The sequence below is a fragment of the Denticeps clupeoides genome, chromosome 15, assembly GCF_900700375.1.
Source record: "Denticeps clupeoides chromosome 15, fDenClu1.1, whole genome shotgun sequence".
Taxonomy (NCBI): domain Eukaryota; kingdom Metazoa; phylum Chordata; class Actinopteri; order Clupeiformes; family Denticipitidae; genus Denticeps; species Denticeps clupeoides.
The window spans coordinates 14,002,367-14,024,883 of NC_041721.1; the positions used below are offsets into that span (position 1 = coordinate 14,002,367).

The window sequence follows — 22,517 nt, forward strand, 5'->3', positions numbered from 1 at the left end:
AGTTTCAATGATCTGTTTTCAGATACCTTTAAATACAACAGTCTGTTTTTCTTTAAATACAAACCTGGCTGGGTGAAATAGATATAGATTTAGAAGTGTGGTTAGGCTGTTGACACATGAGATTAAGAGGAGAGATTAACATGTGAGTATAAACACTAAGGTTAGATGCAGGTCTTTCCAAATGTTGTCTTCAGTGTGGAACTGTGACGTGTTCACACAAAACATGGTTCACACAGAAAGTACCACTATTATTGGTTTATTTTTTTTTACTGGTTTGAACGGGAAAAACAATACATATACATACTGAGCACATGATCAAGGGACAACATTAACTGTGTACAGTTAATTCCATTTGAATTTTTCCCATAAAATGCTTGCTGACTGATAAAGGCTTATTTGTCCTGTCTGTGGCCTAATAGTGGGTAGCATTGTCTCAACCAGAGACCAGAAATAGTGATTCTGGTAAACATCAGCAACAAAGCCTCAGTGTCACATAACTGATAATCAGAACAATACATAAGAATACATAAAACAAAAAGGCAATTAATAAAATATAAATCTCGACTACTATTTGACTCCAAGAATAATTTGCAGTCCTCATCATATCCCACATTGGTTTTCTTTTAACCGTTTTTATTTTCCATGATGCACATTCAACCCCCACAGGCCGAGGCCCCCTCTACATCCGCCTGGTAACGACCTGTGATTTAAAAAGGCCTCCAAAGTTTAGGCAGCCGATTTCCCTTGAGGGGAACGTTTCAAAGAGCTCTGTATGACATGTATAAGTGTTACCAAAGCTAGAACACAGACGTATGAACAGGAACCCAAAATGTATTTTGGATAAATATGCCCTATAGCAGCTGTGAAACGCCAAACACTTTTACTCTCAGCAAAAAAAATAATCTGCTTTGCCCAGAAGATATTTTAAGATAAAAGCTCTATGAATTGCTGTTATAACTCTTATGTAATTACAGGACCATATAGGATGTCGAATCTATGCCAAGACAACCATAAGCTCTCTTTAAAAGGATCTCGTGAACTTTGTTCAGATTACTCATATGGAATTACAGCATTACGCAAATGCATTTCTTCTGGGAGAGCCTTGCTTGGAGAAGATTCCACCCTCGGCTCACTCAACTACCTGTGACCACAACTCTTCAACTCCCTCTTCCCTTCATCTGTGGTACTGCAGGCACCAGTTTACCGTACGGGTCCTTTTTTGGACGCTTGAAAGAAGAAGGGGAAGAGAGTGTGCCCGCAAACATTAATGTTTAGTGCTTGCTTACTGTTCCTTCTTTTTTTTTAAAAAAGAACAGAAGTAAATAGACCATAGTTCGCTGTGAAAGAGTCGTCCACGTCATGCAATCAATGCATGCTGATGCTCCCAAGGTTCATAGTTCATGAATGAAGCAACTGTTGGAATCGAGGTGGTTGTCTGTAAGAGCTGTGCTGGACACTAGGGGTAAAGATGAAAGGTTTTAGGTCATAAAAAGTATACTGAGGAGAATAAATGAGGATAAACCAGGAATACAGTGCAGATAGGAGTCCTCCTGTTGTTCTCCGTGAAAAAGGAGTCTTTGCTGAGTTTGTTGAATCTCCCCCATGACACAGTCATAACACACACTGTCTGAGGAGCCAGGCTACACAGAGCATCGTTCATCCCGGAGTCAAAAGCACCACCCATAATGGACAGGGAGACTTCACAGGGCGAAGCACAACGGTGGGACAACCAGGTACTTGAGCTCCTCTGGTGTCTCACTAGAGTTCACTAGAGTCAGAAAGGTCTCATTAAATTACAATCCATGATGCGTGTTACTTATATATACTTTAATTATTATCATTAATTGTTATTATTATTATTATTATCTTTTTTTAGTCTTAAAGAGTCTGTTATATCCCCTCCAGCATCTGCTGACAGAAGAACTCCTCTCTATCACTTCCCCTCTCTCTTCAACCTCATGCTGTTTCATCCGTTCGGCTCTGCCTATTTGCAAACAAACTGGTCCACCAGGGAGGTGCAGCGCTTGCACTTGACGTAGCAGCACCAGTGGAACTTGCAGTGGCAGCGCTCGTGCTTGTACGTCTTGAACTGGTCGTAGCCGCGGCCGCAGCACATCAGCTCGCACCCGTCCATGCCCTCCGAGGTCTTGTTGCACAGGCGGCCCTGTGTGCCCAGGGAGCCGGTGGTCTCGTTGCGCAGACAGTAGTCGGGGCTGGGGTCGATGTAGACGAGGTCGTGGGAGGTGGGGCTGTTGAAGCGGTTGTTGACCTGCTCTAGTTTGCCCCGCTTGTTTATGCGCATGGATGTGGCGCTGTCGTACTTCTCCTTCAGGTACTCCCCGACGCGGCGGAAGTCGGCCAGCTGCAGCCAGCAGGTCTTCAGGCTGCAGGAGCCCGATACACCATGGCACTTACAGGCTACGTTAGCAAGGTTGTAGGCAGCCTGCATGGTGATAAACAAACAGATACAAACAGATTGGTTTCATTCAACTATATGGTCTCATTGTATGAATAAATATAAATATTAACGAGGAAACTGAGACTGAATGCAGGGTATATATCATCACTAACCCTTGGTCCACATGACATGTATGTGTATATTCTGGAAGTTTTTTTAAATACGAATATGCTCAATGGGCATGGGTCATTCTGGCTCAATTCTCTAAATAATTGCAAATGCTTGACCATGTTGTGGCATTTTGTTTGGCTGCTTTGAAAATGAATTCGATTTTTTTTTTTACTCTGCTCCTAAAACCGCTTGCTGCATCTTTGCAATGGTCACCCCTAAGTCGATTATATTTGGCTATATTTACCTTGTAGATGTTCCCACATTAAGATACAAATTCTAAACATGTCTGCCAATACAAAGTTTGAGCATATTTAATTGTTTGCAGTGGTCTCCTGTAATCTCTAACCCCAAATGACACTGTAAATGACTAAATGTTATAATAAATCACAACTACTCAGAAATTCATCTTAAAAAAGAAGGTTGACATGACGCTCATGTGCATATGAATGATCAGTACATATGATACATGCAAACTGTGCAAAAATGATCTTCAGTAGTCATGGTGCAGGTCTCCCTGGCAATGAACAATGATTGCACGCAACAAGGGCTCCCTCTAGTGTCCAAAACAGCAAACAGCAAATTCCTACACTTCCACTCCAGGGCCGGCAGGGGCCCTTAGGTTTACAGGCCCTTAACAAACAGACACCAGAGGTGGGTGCATTTGGAGAACAATGAGATGAATAGCCTTCCAGTCCTAGAATACACAGCAGCGCTTTGGTGGACTGAAAGCCAACTTCCTTCCTGCAGATATAGCCGACGTATCACCAGCTGAATCAATACAACGACATACAAAAACACAGTAGACTGGACTAATAGTTGTTTTAAAAGTCTTGAGATTAGGAGGGGAACATCAGATCCCACTGTGCCGTAAGGTGTCTTTGAACAATGCAGTCCATTTCTGAAAAACAGTCAGAAGGGCAGCCCTCTTGTCGCTTTCAGTTTAAAGAGTGTTAAATGTTCTAGGGGAGGGACGACAGTGGGAGTTCAAAGCAGCAGACCGCAACATCAGTCCCGCTGGAGCACAATGAGGTCATCCTGTTCAGCGGGCCACGCTTCCGCCTCCAACGTATGATCAGCCGACCACTGACCCACCATGCAGCCCACGACAAACGAGGTGCATCTCCCCACGGGGTCTTATATGCATCGACCTTGTGGGGGCCAAAGTGAGGTGTCTTTTATAAAAAACTTCCCAACGTTGTTCTTTATGGAACCCTTTGAGGCCAGGAAGTCTCCTGCCCACAGATACATCAAAGGGACACATTGCCTTTCTCTCCCTCTGTCTCCATCTTTTTTCCCTACAACCGGCCAGAGGTGGAGCTCCTCCCACTCTCCCCACACAGAGAGACGTTTCTGAGGAGGCGGGCTCCCCCTTTATTAAATTTCGGCGCCCACCCAGCAGCCCAGCTGTTAGAGCCCACACCTCCACGTTTTCACACCTTCTCTTTCTCCTTCCCCTGCCCTGCCCCTGTCTCACCTGCATACCTGCCTGCTCACCTGCATGTTTACAGCTCTGCTTTCTACACGAGGGGCGCCGCTCCCGAGCCCCGCTGCTTCTGGACTGTCAACTCGCCGCTCTTGTTACACAATCCTAAATGCCTAAACATGTGCGTGTTTGAACACAACTTTTCAAATTAAGAATATAACATTTAGACAATTTGGGGGAAAACTGGGAATTTAACGAACAAAAAAAATATTTTAAAGATTAATTTAAATGTAAAAAAGTAAGCGATACTTTTTCTTCTGTCGAGAAAAGAGGTTATTTAACTCTTTTTTTTTTTGGAGCGAAAGACGAGCTAATTGCAGGGTTGGGCCCTTCTCCCTGCCTCTCCGTCTCTTTCACAGCTGTTTGCTCAGCCTGCTGGGCACAGGGACACCAGGACTGATGGAGGGAGCCATCCGTCCGTGTCGAGGACACGCTCCCAAGGCCCGGGACAATGGAGCCAGCTCAGACAGGGCCAGGGGGCCACGGTGTGGGTAAACAAATGCCCCCGAGGTGTGGAGATAAAGACAGGGAGAGGGGAAGAGAGTGCAGAGTGCAGCTAAAACACTCATTTATACCGAGACGCCAAAAAAAAAAAAAGAAACGCTATTGTCTTATGTCGGACCTGCTTTTTTCCCCCCTAAAATGAGTATGTGAATGTATGTGAAAGTCTGGAGAAAATATGTGTCGTGTTAAGATTCCTTGTGAGAAGGTATATTGCAGTTCACCGATCATGGCCAACATGTGGAGCAAGTGTTTCCAGCTTTTAAAGTAGATTCCTGTTTATAACGCGTGAGAATGAACGAGGTGATAAAAGCAGGAGGGTGGCTACTTTGGCTGGGACTTTATTGCTCAAATGAACATTTCTATGTCTGATCGAAAGCAGCAGGTCTACTCAACATCTGCTAATCAGCGCTGGCCAGTAACGCGTTACTCAGGGATTACAATTTCCAAAACAGTAATGGTATTAGAGCAGCCAATTCAAGTAACGCCATGTTGCCAATTTGTTCCTCGGTCATTATTGTGTTATTGCCGATCAGGCCAATACTTCCTAAAAAGATTAACAATAATAGAGGATGAGGTGAAGAGGAATAATTTAAAAAATATATTTTTTTACAGTTTGCACTTGTGCCTGTAATTCGGTTTGATTGTTGACTCCTTCCATTAAAGGTTCAATGTATGTAAAGGTTCAATGCACTCATTGTAAAATGTATGATACTTTTACAGGGTTGTGAATGTTGAAAGTAATATTGTAATAAAAAGAGCAACCTGACTAATTACTTCCGTGATATTTAAAGTGATAAAGAAAGTGAAGAGTAACATATTACTATTCCTGCATCTACATTACAATGTTTTAATGGTCATGATGTAACTTAGTGTGTCTTCAACTGCTAAACGAGAGGAAGAAGAAACTATTCCTCAGCATCCAAATGCAAGGGTGCATGTTTGTGTGATTAGAGTGAATGTGTGTTATGAATGATGAATGGGTTGGATGAATGAATTATAGGCGTGGGTGGATTTGAATGCTTGTTCGTGTGTGTGTTGTCCATCTTTGTGCACGTGTATCGACTGCGAATCGCTTTGAGTGTGTATGTTCATAGCTGCATTCATGTGTGTGTTCATGTGTGTGTCAGTCAGCCCAGCTCGATTTGATTTGCGAAGCGGACTTCGCACCTAGTTATCTGTGCTGGGGCCCTCTACCCACAGACAGGTGGGGGTAGGAAGACAGACGGGTGGGGGGGGGAAAGGTATGGTGCCTTTGTGACCCACGGGACCGGAACCACACAACATCCCTTTCCCGATGTGCCCCCCCTCGGGTCAGCGTCTCTGAGCCGAGACACATCAGGAGTCTGCTTGGCGCACTCCACTACGCCTCTGTCACTTCCACAAAAGGCTTGCGGGCCTAAGCCTCTCCAAGCAAGACAAATCCCTTCCAAACAAGCCTGGCAGAAAAAAGGCATCAAGCAAAGGAGGGGCTCCCACCCTCCTCCCAAAAGAAGAGGAAGGTGGAAGCAAACAGATGAAACAGTGCTCCACACCCATCCTTCAAGAGCACCGTTTCCTCCAGGACTGAAAAGGGGAGGAAAAAAATAAAAGGAAAGAAAACTCCCGATCACACCAAAGCCCCCTGTCACTCAAAGAGTCTGGCCTGTAATCGCGGCAGAAGAAAGAAGCGCTGGCTTTGTAAAAGTATCTGTGCTGTCTGTCGAGGCTCATTGCTTCGTCCAAGCTGAAACCCCCCTGAGCCAGTGCCCTCTAGATGCAATCTCCATCCTCCTGGCTCCCCTAGGGACCATTGTCCCAGCGCCCTCCTCTCCGAGCCTTGACCTGGTGACCTGTGAGACCTCCAGGCCTCGGGGACTGGGCACTCAGAGCGACCGTAACCCAGGAGAGGAACATTCGCTTCTGTAAACAGACTTTGAGAAAATCTTCTCCTAGATAAACACACGCTGGATATATCTGGCCTGTTTTAGATGACATCTTGCATGGACCTCACAGGGCAAATGGACTTTTTATTGAGCTTCTCCGCGCGCAAAGCAGCAAAATGAGCGCTGTGTGTTCCGCTCGCCGGGACTTTTTGTAGGGGGGATATATAACGCACATTCCTGTGGAGTTTGTGATCTTTTCCAGGATGTGTTGACATTCTCCAGGTCATTTCAGAGTGATAAGCCACCCACAGCACGTACATCCCACCTGGACATGCCAAAAGGCCATGGTGGGCCCTCGTCCCTACCGCCTACAAAAGCCATCCTGGGAGCAGAATGAAGGCTTCCGGGCCTTTCATCCAAATGGAGAGGGCACCAGGTCCATTCTGCCAGTCTGCCCACGCTAGACCGCAGCAACAAATGAGGCTTCAGACTGCGTGAGCTATTTAAACAAACCCAGCCGGAGCGGCACGGAGAGGCACTCATTACAACAGAGGGCTCTGAAATCAGAGCCGACCTCTTCGTCTGAAAAGAGGACGGACGAGAGGGATGGTACATCATTTTTAAAGGCCTGTAAAACCTTCTTACAAAGTGTGAGCCGCAAACTAGCAAGTCCAGAGCCAGGCGGCGTTCTCCTAGAGGAATGCGCTTTGACCCCCTGCGACCTCACCAGACTCCAAGGGCATTAGCCTCGGCACAACTGCCATTTGGTCACTCCTAATAAATTATCTGGGCAGCAACCTTGGCAATTAGGACCGATTCTTGACACGGACATTCCTCTGAGTGAGAGAATGAGGAAATGAAGAGAGAGCGAAGGAAGCAGTGAGGTGTGGGTTGGTGCCAAACGAAAGGATATATTCTTCTGTCACGACACCAGTCGTGCACGTTCTGCATCAGCAATGTTAGTATGTTTGTTTAGTCAGCACTAAAGCATCCCATCCAATTTCCGCAGCGCGTTGACCTCATGGAAAAATAGAGCAATCAGTGAAAAGCGAGCTGATATAATAAAACGCGGTTAATGCGGCGTCCGCTCCGGCTGCTCCTGTTTCTGTCCTGCTCTTTTTTCCAAATAAAGACTGTCATGACCCAGCTCCCCCGTCTCAGCGGCCAATACTGACAGGTCTGTGATCTATTAATAGCCTGAAGAAAAGGAAATGGTCTTATGTATGTGTCTGTTCTTCTTAATATGAAAACAATCTCATTAATCACACAAGCCTCAGGCCGACTTTGTACAGCAGCACCAGAACCCAAAAACAGATCAAATGCAAGAGATGGAAATAGAGCTACTGAGAATATCACAACAGACAAGTTTAGGGTTGTAATGATATGGGAGTCCAGATCAAAATGGCAATTCAAATGTCTGTGATCTTATGCCACACTCACGTCCACATGCTGCTGTCACTCTTACAATTATGTTACCAGAACAAATTTTTACAATGAACACGCGAATCACAAATTCATTTTTTCCCCAGTGCTATTTAGGTTGTCGGCAATCAGAAGTCTTGACTTAAAGCACTGATATTGACTCTGCATGTTTGGTTTGGTAGTTGGTGTGGTCCTCAGATGACTATAACAGAGATCCTGTTTGCGATGTCTGCTGACACCCCCATGTACAAGGGGTATTACTAGTGGTGGATTTATGGCAGTCCGCCGGGGCTGCATGTCATTGGGGGTTAGCGTGAGTGCCCTGTGAAAAAAAGGAATTCTTATATTTGTGCTTCCGATGAGAACTGTTTGAAGAGAAAAGCAGATTTTTGATGGCTCAAACTCTCAGGTTTGAATGTAACAATTTACGGCCCGAGACGACTTGCTTTAGCCTATGTCCAAACAGCCTTTGTTCTGTGTCTGGGGAACAACATTATGCACACGCCCAACCAACTGCCCTGGACTGCAGCCATGTTCAGAGAGTATCAACTCCACCTACCTCACAGTGTAAAAGGGGCTTAAGATGCATGGTGGTCCCTGGTACCACTGTGGTGGAATATATACCACTGTTTACATCGTATATGGCTGGAATGACAATAAACCCTTCTCAATATGTGTGTGTGTGTGTGTGTTTTACTGTCTGGCTCTCACCTGTCGCCCAGCCTCGTTGTTCTGCAGGTTCATGAGCGTGCGGGCGTGCTCCGGGGAACCGCGCGGGTAGTTCTTCTCTCGCTCGCGCGCGTCCACGAACTCCCGGGCGAACCGGTAGCCGTAGTTGACGTTGTCCCCACAGCCCCCCCACAGCCAGTCGCGGGGCAGGTCGCTGGGCCGTGCCGCCCGGCTGCAGCCGCAGGTGGAGAGATCCCCTTCCCTGCATGCCCGGCTGATGGCATTCACCACCCCGGCTGCGCTGATGGCGTAGGTGAAGGCTGTTTCTCGACTCCCTGGTACACACACACACACACACACACGTACATCTCAGTCGATACACACTCTAGAACAGTGATTACTACACAAAACCGTTTGCTTAGGATATGGTCTACATTCAGATATGCAAAGTTACAATCAATTAAATTAAACAGCTTACATTTACATTTAGAGCTTGAGATAAAAACCAAGCACGCTCTACATTTTATGGTCTGTGAACCTAAACTTCGGCAAACAACTTAACTACCATGGTCGACGGCCCACTAATTCCACGAAACGTAGGAAACAGAGAAAGAGAGATGGGGGAGGTAGACAGTCCACTGAAACTAAGACACCTGAGTGTATTGTTTACTGACTTTGAGGTGGGCAATTATTGCGAAGACTCTGCTTGCATTTAGGGTTCATGCAGACTTTTAAAAGTGCAGATCTCCCTAAAGGCAGACGCCACATGAGGTGTAAGTAACAACGCTGTGACCCGCAGAAGCCAGCAGCCAAAAAAGGCATGAGGTTTATATTATCCCCCCCCATCTGCTATGCATGTGTTACCTGACATTTTTCCTCAGTCAAAACAAGCCTACCCATGCGCAGCACTCAGGGTGCAGAGAAATTCAGTGTTTACCGCGTTCTTGTGCTTCATTTAAGTCAGTTAATTAAGTGAGTTTCATTAAAAAGGGGTTCAGACCTCATTGACATTTCATGTTTTGCAACTTCTCAAGTCAAATAAACTTAATACTTCAAATTTTGCCAAGATGACATTTAAGGGGATAAAAGTAAAGCTTATAAAACTGTTCTGTATGCTCTAATAGTTAACTTTTTTATTATCATACCAATATGACACTGTTTTATTTACTTATGGGTAATTACTCTGAAATATTATTAGTAAATTAGGTATTTATTGATGTATTATATAATACATATAGAGGTATAGGGGTGGTAGTAGCCTAGTGGGTAACACACTCGCCTATGAACCTGAGCAAAACACTTAACCCTAAGTTGCTCCAGGGGGACTGTCCCTGTAACTACTGATTGTATGTCGCTCTGGATAAGGGCGTCTGATAAATGCTGCAAATGTAAATGTAAATGTATTGTATGGCTGTGCATGTCCAGGAACCATAAGTTAAAGTTATGGTTTATGATGAACTCTTTTTTTATACACTGAATTTTTCGGTAACATTTCTGACCATAATTCTGACCAAATAAATAACTATAGCTATATTTAAATAATACTATAATTTAATACGAGGCTGAAAACATAAACCACTGCATACAATAATAATATTAATCTCTTAGCACGAAAGTTATTGTTTTGCTATTAATATCATGATTACAATGCATGATATGATTTTAGATGCGAGTTTCAGGCTGACCTGAGATGGTTCTGGCCTGGCGGCTAGGCTCTGCGATAAAGAGAGCCACTTTATTGGCCTTTAGTCCGACTTCAAACAGAGCCCCGGATCTCCCGGCTCCGTGTCATGGCATAATTGCATTTCAAAAGCAACTCTGGACAATAGCCCGCCTAACACCTCAATATAAACCTCGCGATTGACCGCAAATAACTCCTCCGCTGCGCGGAACCAGCGTCGCGGGGGCGGCGGGGCGCGTCCGCGGCAGCGGCACCTCACACACACCTCCGTCCCGGCGCGGAGCGGAACTCACACTCACGTGTCGCGGGCAGACGGAGGGAGAGAGGGCCGTGCATATCACACGCGTCATGCAAATAACGCAGCTCGGCCAGTCCGAATCGTGCAATGCGACAACTTTCATCATCCCGAGTATTAATGGGATGTAAAGACCATAATTGCAAGTGCCTGATGGCTGTCCTCCGGAATCACGTGACCCACCTATGTGCATGACGCGGCCGAACACGGACGTGTTGTCCACCGTGCTGCAGTTCCAGCGCCTCTGTCGGAACTGGTACTGGCACTCTTTGATGCCCGTCTTGGCCCCCTCGCCGATGTAGACCATGTGGTCCTGGTAGAGCTGGCACAGCTTCCTCTGGCCCTGCGACAGGCCGCTCAGCTGGCTGCACAGCGGCTGCGCGCCGATGATGTACATCTCCGGCCTCTGGATCGGGTTCATGGCTAACGACCTACAATCAAAGAAAAATTACAAGACCTGGGCTTCAACGTCGTTCGAGACGTTCTTTATGGCGCATGCGCAAAGTCTAGCACGACGTGAAAGCGGAATATAATAATAATAACAACAACAATAATAATAACGAGCGTCGTGGAGAAAAGAAAAGCCACAAGGTCAAGACGTGCCTTTTCTGCGTTGCTTCCCCCCATTTTTTGTAAGTAGGTTGACCATTTGTGTCGCAGGGTAAATATTGTGACAGAGCCTCCACATTTGTCCCCTGGCCGCATTGATACCCCACGCGTGGCCCCGCGGTGCCGGCAAGTTCAACCAAGATGAATGCGTGCGTGCAATGTGTGTGTGTGTGTGTTTATGTGTGTGATAGTGAGTAAATGGTGAGCATAACAGAACTTACCACCAAGAGTTTGCGTCTACGAGTAACTGGGAGTTGCAGGCGACGAGGGCCACCAGCAGCACATGGAGCCCCGAGATCTCGCTCCTTCCTCGCACCGTCGCGGCATCCATGCCCCCTCGCAGAGGAAAGTGAAGCGTACAAGTGCTCATCTAAAAAAAAAAAAAGAAAAGCGTATAGTCCTCAGGGTGGGTGTCTAGTTAAACTCCCAGTGTAGCCGGACTCAAGATTATTTGAGAGCCCCGATTCCAGGCGCTCTCTGAAGTCAGATGAATGATCCCAGAGATGAGCGAGGGGGAATAAACTGACATCTGACGGTAAAAAAAAAAAAAAAAAAGTTTTTTTTCTAGTGTTCACTTGAGTGGAGAGAGAGAGATCTGATAAGAGCGGGGACAGAGACGCTGGAACGGAGATTGCAGAGATAAAGCGCTACAATAAAGTCATCGCTTCAAGTGTTCTTCCTCCCCAAATCCGACCCGCACATCATTTACACCCCAGCACACCTCTCAGCCTCGCTCTCCCTCATACTGCTCGAGTCTCCCTCTTTTCCCACTCGCCGTGTCTTCACCCGCGCTACGATGCCGTGTTGCCAGATCTCGCGAAGGAAACAAGAAACCAGGTGTGTGAATGACAGACACCCCCACCCCCAAAGCGATTTGTGTCCCCTAACGAAGCCCAAAATAACGTGGCATTTTTATGTGTGTGTCTGTGTGAGAGAAAGACAAGCTTTCCCACTTAATTGTTTTAAATTCTACTTAAACTAAATATACATAGACATGTAATATTCTCAAGGCACCTAATCTGACATAAAAGCTTTTAAACGTATCATATTTATTCATGTATTAAAAACCCGCCCCATCAAACAAAACAATCTCAAATGCTCCTAATGAAAGGTCACAAAGAAACCGCGATTAAAAGGCGGACATGGCAACAGCGCAGTGGAATAAGAAACAGCTCTCACATAGCTAAAGCCAGAGATGCGTGTGTTGCCAGGTGCGCTTATTATGCGAGTGCGGCCTGTTATGATGCCTAATGTTCACAGTTGGAGATATTTTAAGTATGTTCTTTTTTACTTCAAAGATTACGTTTTAAAGAAAATGAGCTCTATTGTAGCTGTAAGATCAGAGTGCCTCCCCACACGTCAATATTATAGCTAGTCATTTGTTCCTCTTCTTCAGTTGCACCATAGGTAATCTATGAATCTATATAGTAGTCTACTTCTGTGGTCAGATGTTCAACGGAAGCAAGACACTCTGTAATACATTTAGTAGCTTACGTTTATTTAAAACAGCTAAACCACAATGAGCTCAAACGCACAATAATTGTGTTTAAATAGATATATAAACAAATCGCGTAACTTCCTTGCTTTAGTGATCTGGCAACCCAGACATAGCGCAGTAGCAGGCAGGGAAGACGTTGCACACAAATCGGAGTTGAGAGGGCTGATTAAAGCCGATATTTTAATGACTGAGTACTAAACCAAGTAAAAACGAGACGAATACAAGCGACTCCCTTCGTGTCGCATGAAGAGAAAGACGCTATTGGAATACACATTCAGGGACTTGTGGCATAGTGTAATAAATCACAGTCGGCATGACAGTAGTTCCCTGGCCCGCTTGTTATTTCTGAGAAAACAGCACCCCGTGCCCTGGCAGTATTTATGGGCCTGGCAACACTCGGGCGGTGCCGCGGTCTCCGGCGCGCACCTGGGAGAGGCGTCCTCCGGCGTCGCCGTTTATCGAACCAGGGACGTTTCGGCGTGAGAACGGTCCCCCCTCTGGCCCTTTGTCGGCGGTCATTGTGCGAGTGAATGGCGCCGCGCGGACGAGGGTGAGCGGAGGGAACATAATGGGCTTAACGATTTGGAAAATGTCGGGTTTTCCATCAGAGTTCACGTGCGTATAATCCCCCTTTCACCACGACGCTTTACTCGAACGAACGCGAATACGGTATAAAAACACAAGAAATAAAGAAAAAGAAGGAACTAATCCCCCTTTAGTTGTGAAAATGAAAGCTCCGCTTTACTACAAGGCCTATGGGGGAACCGCGCATGCGCGCAGGACGCGCCCCGACGTCGCTTGTGCCGCAGGTGAGAGTGGCGCGAGGTGGGCGGCCGCTTCCCCCGCTTTGAAATTCCTGCTGCCCCGTGGAAGTGGGGGTAAGAGACGCCACTCGATTTCCGCGCAGTCTCCAGTCTCTGCATGATAAAGCCGCCGCCTCAGACGCTTTCATCCCCCCCCCCCCCCCCGGCCGGCCACCTTTTCGCGCCTGCCGTCCCAGACCGGAGCGGCTCCGCGGCCCTGCCCCCACGCCCTGGAGCCCCGGCAGTAAACAGTCCCGGCCTAATGACTTTATTACCGCCGAGGTGTATGATATCATACTTTTTGTGATGCGTCGGTCACGTAAGAAGAGTTTCGCCTCGATGGGAACCAGCACGGCCAGCTGCCCAGAATAAACCGCACGGCTGGGTGCTGCTCATCTACAGACGAGGTGGTAGCCTGGTGGGTAACACACGCGCCTGTGAACCAGAAGGCCCAGGTTCAAATCCCACTTACTACCATTGTGTCCATGAGCAAGACACTTAACCCTGAGTGTCTCCAGGGGGGGGACTGTCCCTGTAACTACTGAAAGGGCGTCTGGTAAATGTAAATCTAACTCAAATAACGCAATAACTCAAAATAATTCAGTAAGACAACGGCTAAAAAATAAAGATCTCATTAATATGACCATACTGGTCAACCAGCTTGACCATCTGAGTCGCCTTGACTAATCAATACCAGCACGACTGCTTATTATCGGCGTTTATTCCACTGGGGATCCACTGGCGGGGATGGAACTCGTGGTCTTTATTATTGTACATAATAAAGGCACGATTCTGCCCCGGTTTCCGAACACGCCGGTTTGAAGGTCAGTGGTGCCCCCTGGCGACGACGTGCGGTGCCGCAGACCCGGCAAAAAAACGTTCATTCTGCACGATATCGGGAAAAGTCACGTTGAGCTCTGTACACAGAGCATTCGTATAAAACGAAAACGAAACAAGCACAGAATAAAGCCACAGACGGCCCAGGCGAGGGAGAAATGAAGTAAATCGAATCCAACCAATCGTCGCCGCAAGACAAACGGGAGAATTTAATCGAATGACGCTCCGTTCATTCGTAACCGATTCCGTTGTCATGGCAATCAGAACGTCTACCTGTCTGGTACAGTGAAACATATTAATAATAATACGCAACGAGCGTACGCCTTTAATAATCGCATCATTATTATAAATATTTGCTTTAGTAGCGCCTTATAACTATAATTAACAATAAATATATATTTAACTATATTTAGAGTGACATGTAAATGTCACAATGCCATGCTAATTCAGATGTCGACTCTGATCTTTTAACCGGTTTAGAATAAATCCGAAAAAACAACTTGCTTTTTACAGTCAGACGAGACAATAAGGCAAATCTATGGTCGGGGTTATCATTTACATTTACAGCATGACTCCCTCATCCAGAGCGAATTACAATCAGTAGTAACAGGGACAGTCCCCTCCTGGAGACACTCAGGGTTAAGTGTCTTGCTCAGGGACACAATGGTAGTAAGTGGGATTTGAACCTGGGTCTTCTGGTTCAATGTTGTAGAATGTAGAATGTTGGTGTGGACCTACCCAGTTCTGCCACACGAGGGCCAGCTTTAGCAGATTATCCATTTCAATCAAGAGTTTCCGGGAAGAAAAAACCCAACATTTTTTCTCAAGAGGTCGTTGCAATAGCATTGCAACAGATCGCAACATGGGTGTAACAGACTACACAGTGGCCCTTTATTCTGCAACAGAATGTATGCATCAGATATCCGATTATGGATTCAAAGTACACTCTCGCAAAAGCAAGGACTCCAACTGCTTTTCACATTTTTTTGCCCCAGAAATGAAGTACCGTCGCTTTGTCCATACGAAAGTGCCCTTTCTGGCTCTTCCCTCAGGCCGTTTTAGACGTGACATTCATGGAATGTCCACTTTCAACCTGTGTCCCTATCCTGCATGCAGCTTAGAAATCGACACAGAGACAGAAACTGGCATTCCCGGCATGCGTGTGACATTGAATCCATGCCCTTGTCAGGGCCTTTGGGCTGACATGATGGTGCATGTCACGGCGCCCTTAAAAGGACACCAAGTCTAGAGTTCTGTACATTCATCCGCTTGCCAGCTAACTGACAACTGTTTAATGGGAAAGGACACTTGAATAAGGAATATGAATGGAACCCGTGCCCTTGAGGGTGCCCGGTTTGCACCGGGCCCCTTTGACTGACTACGTTCTAGAACCTTCCCAGGAGGGGCTCAGCCGTCACGAGGGCCCTTCAGGCTGTGCATACGAACTGACTCCCACACTTCAACACGGACAACTGCACCAAAAGGAGCATCTTCCTTATCTCTTCTCGTCCGGGACCCTGGCGCAGGGGGAGACAGCCCACCCCAGTCCGAGACACTCCCGCCAGCAGCACCCCATCAGACACTCGGCGAGCACAAAGGCTCCACTCTGGCAAAAACACTCCCACGGCACAGGCGGGCGTGCATAAAACTTAACAACACCACGCACACACCAGCAGCCATATGCTAAAGCCTGCTATTTTATTGTCTGAGAATTTATAGGCAATTTAGGAACAGTGTTCACAAGTCCGTACCTCCCCACCGGCGCCCCGGCCTCTCGTTCCTTCACCTCCATCCCACTTAGTGGCGTCCCACTCAGCAAACACGGAGGTGGGTGGGAAGAGCGCGCGTGGATGCGGACGAGGTGTCGGGGAGGGGCTTGGTGGGTTACCGAGTCCAGCTGCGCGTCCCAGGATGCTTTGCAGCGGGCGCTGGGAGATCAATGGCGAGGCAGCGCTGACAGATCTCCGTGGCGAGGTGTCTGAGCGAGCTGCCTCCTGTATATCATTAAGGCTCAGTCTTTGCAGGCTGCTGCCTGTGACTAACCCAGATAGCGGGAAGACTCCCAAATCAAAGCCACATGGGTTCCTCCATACACACACACACACACACACGCACACACACATTCTCCTCTCCACCAATCTCTTTCTCGCATTCTGTCACCTCCATCACCTCCCCTGTCCTGAGCTGCCTTCTTTCTCTCCGTAACACATGTTTTCCTGATCTTCTCCCTCTGTGCTCTCCCCATTCCAGGCCTCTGCCGCTGTCTCTCTGTCTCAGGGCTCCATCTTATTCTCTATTCTGCCTTCTGACCTTCCAACTTTCCTTTCGTTCCTGTTTCTGCACCCCGGGCTTCATGCTGAGGCTGTGTCAGACACATCCACTCGTTCCCTCTACAGTCCACCATACAGCGAGCGAGGCATAATTAGCTAACATTTGGGCTGATTCCCCGTATAGTGGTTTGTATAATGGGCAAATGGATGTATGGTTTTCCTCATAATCCTTCTTTTCTCCCATCCCCATCCATCCCATTTTCCTTTATGTTTTCTGACATTTCCTGTCCTGCCCTTTCCTCTCACCTCCCCACTCCCTCTCTTTCTATTTCTCTTTGTCTCTCTCTCTCTCATTTCAGACTGGCAGCAGATGACTCATGCAAGCCGAGCTAGCTGTGAAGCGGTGAACTCTCTCTCTCTCTCTCTCCCTCGCCGGGCCCATATGGCTTTCTCACTGACTGCACAGGAAACCAGAAGCCCAGGCCAACCTGGCTACACATCACTCGCTCGCTCCGCGGTGCTGACGCATCCACCATGGCGCCCCCGCCCCTCGTGGTCAATTTGTACTCAGTTAATAGTCTGATAGGCCTGGGTGTAGCGTTGAGAAACAGCAGGGAGCTCCGCGGCGAAAGCGTGGCGGCGGCGGCTCGCGGCCACTTCACCCTCTAATAAATGCAGTCGGTTACAGCATCTGACGCATGTTTGCATTTGGAATGGAAGCCCTTCTAGCCTGGAGGGAGTGTGTACACACACTCCAGTCCTACTCAGGGGAGAGGTGATGCAGAAACACAGCGGGATTTACTGACTAGGAGTTTCTCCTTCAGTTTTTTGTTATTTAAGTCCAAGCTTTTATTCAGTTTTGTGACAGGTCCTATCCAAAGTCATTTGTGTTTTTGTCAGAGTCAGACTTTGGGCTGGAGTGTTAATGCCAGTTATGTAAAACTGAGTATGAATTTGCTTCATAGGTTTGACAAGTTAAAACAGCTTGGATGCTGGTGAAAGTCTGTCCACCCACATGTGACACAGGGCTGTATTCCATTATCTAAAGGCCAAGAGGCACAGCAGGAAGCCAAAAAAAAAGCCCCAAAACTACCACACGAGTACAGAAATGGGAACGGGCTGGGTGCAGGGCTGACTGCCCCACCCTGGAAAAATTGCTCCACCATGAGAAACTACTGCAAACATGGAGGGATTAATGACTAAGACCCTGTTCAGACCTGGTATTAGCATCGGTCTTGGGTGATCGGATCAGAAGTGGACAGCTCTAAAGCACAGGTGCACCCCAGACACACTGAGGACAAGCTAGAGAGCCAACCAGGCGGTCTGGGCTGCATATGACCCCAATGTTTTAGCATACACAATTTCATCCTGGCCAGGGTGGACCAGAATACAAAATGCTACAATGCTACATTTAAATAATTTTAAATTAATTCATTAAATAGTTTGTCTGCTGAAAGTGTGCAGAAGACATGCCTGTTTTGTTCCCAAAGCTTCCTCTAGTCTCCCAGATGAAATAATAATTTTAAATGGTTATAATGGGTAATCATTATAATGTGAATGTGTGAGCACAACAAAATGTGTCCTCTGCTTTTAACCATCACCCTGAGTGGGCAGCCATGACAGGAGCCTGGGGAGTAGTATGTGGGGACGGTGCTTTGCTCAATGGCACCTCGGTGGCACCTTGGTGGTTCGGGATGTGAACCGGCAACCTTCTGATTACGTGGCCGCTTCCTTAACCACTAGGCCGCCACCACAAAATGGTTTTATGAAATAAATCCATAACCACAAAACTGAATGAAAACTTTATTGATTAATTTGTGTATTGCTTTTAATTCAGGCCTATTTGTGAGTTGAAATCAGGCTGTGTGTGTGTTAGTATGGAAGGGTTCTCTGGTTTCCTCCTGCCTCCCTCAAGCATGTACACTACGGCCGTGGAAGCGCCCGGGGAGCAGTGTGTGGGGACGGTGCATTGCTCAGTGGCACTTAAGTGGCACCTTGGAAGATCGGGACTCGAACCTTCTGATTACGGGGCCGCTTCCTTACCTGCTATGCCACACTGCCCCTCAAGGGAGTGTAAGAAAATGTACCAACCACAGTTATAATAATGAAAATCCTTAACATAAACATCCAAACCAATGCCGAGCACAGTGTACGCCTTAGACCAGAACCCAGGAAAAATCCTTACACAAGAATCCAAGTACATGGTTATTAACTAGTCTCTAATTAGCGTTCTCGGGTTGAATTGGATGTGTGACTGAAGTCAGCATAGCACAACACAGCAGCTCAGCATGCAAGACACATGTGAAACTGGATCAGTCACACCCCATGAAGGCAATTTCCAGCATTCTCACTGCAAGAAGTCGTTCAGACAGGAACTGGGGGAAAAAGCCTGCCCCAAAAAATGATGGAGAACGCTTACAAAATGACCACAGGCTGTATTTTAATAGCGCTATGCGCAGTTAGGGATCGCGTTCACTGATGTCGCATCAAGTGCAGGCTTTAGATCTTCGGCATTACTGGAAATTAATGCGAGCAAGCAAGAAAGTGCTGCTGGGTAGTTATCTCCATCCTCGCATTCTTCCCCTCCCAGCTATTGCTGACTAGCAAACCTTGCATTCGTTTAAAAAAAAAAAAAAAAACAGAAGACATGCTCGATATGACGCTGGCAAATGTGCCCCCTGCCAATAAACAGCCCGCACATCCCATAAGAATAAGGTTTGGTGTTAGTGTGCTGCACAAATTGTAAAAAAAAAAAAAAAATAATAAAAAATAAAAAGTGAAATAAATAAATAAGTTCTGTAAACTCTGTGGCTTTTCTGGTCTTTGTTGGAGATATAGGTCAGCCTGATTGGACTGGTGTAAGAGAGCCTGCCGGGGCCTCTGGGCTCTCGTCATCCCCCTTTTCCTCTCTCTCTCTCCCATCACAGCGGAGAGAGCAGGAGGGCCATGTTCCCTCCCTGGGTAGCCCACGACGGAGGCAGCGAGGCTGGGCGCCGTGCCCATTTTACCCCTGGCACTGTGACAGCCCGCTGGCTGCCCATCAGTCCTCCAGCCCTTGCGCAGGGGAGCGCTCTGTTCCATGACCACCTCCCTCGCCTCTACCTCCCTCCTCCTTCTCCTCCCCAGACTCCCTTCATCCAGGGGCTGAAGACTCAATGTCACCCTCACAGCTACTGGGTACAAGACCACAAACAGGGACGGGTTTAGCAAACATCAAAGGACTGGAGCTGCACAATAAAAAAAGCAGGGCTATGGTTTACAGTTAACAGACTCGTATACGCACGCAGAAGGGCGGGAGAGGGTTGATGGGGCGTCGCTGCCTGGTCTCGGCTGGCTCGCCCTGATTAAAACTCCCTGCGTCGCCTCCTCATCCCCCTGAATTGATTAACCTTGCCTGTACCGGCCCAAACCCTCGGACTGGAAACTTTGCCGAAAACCCCCTTCCACTAGACGACTGAAGCAGGGGATGGGTGCGCGTTTCCCATGCTGCATTGTCGCAGTGTAGGGACCGGTTTTTTCTACTCTCCCCTCCAAACAAGGCTCCTGCTTGTAATGTTTAATTCAGCTGCAAACAATGTATTTGCCCAAGAATATATCAATTATTCAGCTTTTCATTATTGTTATTACTGGGGACGGCACAGCTGCCTGGCTCAGCGCAGACGGCAGTCTGTCTGTGGTCCCAGCGCTGAGGCAAACAGCCCCTGCGTTTCTTCTCCGGATTTCCAGACACTTTAAAGGAGATATTTCCTGACAGCTTCACAGTGCCACACAGACGAACCCAAAATAATCGTGCTCACGAGCACAGCCACGCGCACGCTGCCACGCTACACATATGTGCAGGGAAGCTTCACGGGCAGGTGCCCACACGTACACAACGCTTCTTTACATTTACATCGTATGAATTGTGCGGCATAACCACGCGCCAAAAAAAATGTAAAAGCTTTATAAAGCCACAGCAAGTGGGTCAAAGACTTCAGTGGTTCAGCTGCATGTCATGTAGCATTCACAAGTAGGTCAGCCGACTCCGGGCATGGGTGAAGAGGGGGTGGAACCACACCTTGGCTGGGGCTGCGTACCGCCTGGATCCGTCTGGTGTGGCGGGCCTCAGCCAGGTGGGTGGCCGATGTGCTTGTTTTCAAAGCCCGGTCACCTCTTCATTCATGCACTTGTTTGCAGAGCGTCTTTTTCAGAGCTCCCGGTACCTCCCTCTCTCCAGGTTCAGGCATGCCGAGGCACGGACTGTTCAAGTCAGGTCTTTCCATCTCTTTTTTTCTCTCTCGCTTCGTTCTTTATTCTCCAGGTTTTCGCTCTCAGGCCTGCTGAGGCCGTTCCCCTGTAGCTTTCAGGTGAGCGTCCAGAGAACCAGAGAACACGCAAGAGTCTTGTTATTCCCAAGCATATTTCCAAACCTTGCATTTTTCCTCTCCTCAAACAAGTTTCCCTCTTGCATACTCTCCCTTTGTCTGCTCTCTCCTCCATATTAGTGGGTCTGTTCCCTGTCTCTCCTTTGATGGTGTGTGCCGCAGGGCTCTGATCACTGTTTCGTGTTGTAATTACTCTCTAGAGGGGCCTCACCTGGCTGAGGGCTCTGGGGCTGGAGACGCACATAGAGAGAGAGGGACGGGAGGGCCTTGCAGTCGCAGACATTCGACACAGAAACCATCATTCTCTCTGATTTCTGCAGCCAATTTACAGTGTGGGGCTCAACTTGTACCTGTAACAGCATATAAGGCTCATTGTATTGTAAACTGCACTTTATGGCTGTATTGAAACGTAAACCCCTTCTGAACACTTTAATGGCTGTGATGTGAGGTGAATTTGTAATATCTACACATCTTATATCTCATGAAATCTATTAGCTCTCACAGGGCAGTGGTTGGCCAAGCGGGTAATTTAAAGTTTGGCGTTTCGGATTCTAACTGAGTTGCCACTGAGCAAAGCACCGTCTCCACACACTGCTCCCTGGGTGCCTGTCATGGCTGCCCACTGGTCGCCAAAGTTATGGGTTAAATGCAGAGTGCTGTGCTGCAGTGTTTCACAATGACAATCACTTCACTTTCACAGTTTTGGGGGTCATGAGGAATAATATCGGTACTGCCATACATGGCCTACTCGACCTGACACTATGTGCAGCAGTTATGTCCTCGTTGTGGATGATGTAAACTTGTGGCCGTCAATACGTCACATGTACAAACATCATTAAAGGTCACTTTTTTTCTTTTTTTCATGTTTGGTTATGTAAATCCATTGACCCCACACTTGGTGCTTAGTGCCAATTCAAAAATAGAGCCCCATACTAATATTAGGTGCTAGAATTGCTATATGCTTTCCAAATAGTGAGCCATGCATGGTTTTCCTCCAATACACATATTGCTGAGTAGAGGTTAAAACATTATAATTAAGATCATTATGATGATGATTATTATTATTGTTGTTGTTCCACTATTAGAACTAAATATGTCTTTAGTCTCAAGCACCATCTCCTCATCTTTTGCACTTTTAAAAACAGAGAAAAAAAGAGAAGACAAATCTACAAAGTAGCCGAAAATCTATTCATGAGGTGTCAGTTTTCAATGGCATGTTGACACATGCCTGTGTCTCCTTGGAAACCAGCGCCCTGAACGTAGTTATCAGCGCAGCTCCATGGCACGCAATTATCCAATTATTTACCTCCCTCCCCTGAATCAGCACATCAAATCACAAGACAGAATTTTTTTTTGTGTGCCTGCAACACCTCCCGATTTGCATGTAACACTTGTCTTTCCAGTTCACACTGTGGTCTCTCCTCGGTACTCCATAGCGATCTTTAAGAAACTCACATTTTTGCCTTCGTCGATTTCAGCTCTGCCGCAAAACATTGTGACAATTCGCTGAAATTTACCTCGGTGCGTTTAATTGCTCCCCATGTCTTTCTCCAGATCTCCCCTCCCGTCACCCTCCCCCATCCCTCACCCCTTTACCCAACTCCCGCCCCTCCTGCTCTGCCTGCTTATTTCCAGCAGCAGCTTGAGAGCT

At 47.2% G+C, this 22,517-nt stretch overlaps 1 protein-coding gene across 2 annotated transcripts in view; it reads right to left on the reverse strand.

Moving 5' to 3' along the window:
* Window positions 1-251: 251 nt before the first annotated feature.
* wnt5b (wingless-type MMTV integration site family, member 5b) overlaps window positions 252-22,517 on the reverse strand; it is a 61,135-nt gene continuing 38,869 nt past the window's right edge. For both annotated transcript variants that reach the window (XM_028954488.1, XM_028954489.1), the window contains exons 2-5: window positions 11,316-11,464; window positions 10,669-10,916; window positions 8,552-8,844; window positions 252-2,443 (exon numbers count right to left, since the gene is read on the reverse strand). In XM_028954488.1, the coding sequence (XP_028810321.1) occupies window positions 1,985-2,443; window positions 8,552-8,844; window positions 10,669-10,916; window positions 11,316-11,464 (1,149 nt within the window). In that variant the 3' untranslated portion in view covers window positions 252-1,984. The remainder of the gene's footprint in view (window positions 2,444-8,551; window positions 8,845-10,668; window positions 10,917-11,315; window positions 11,465-22,517) is intronic.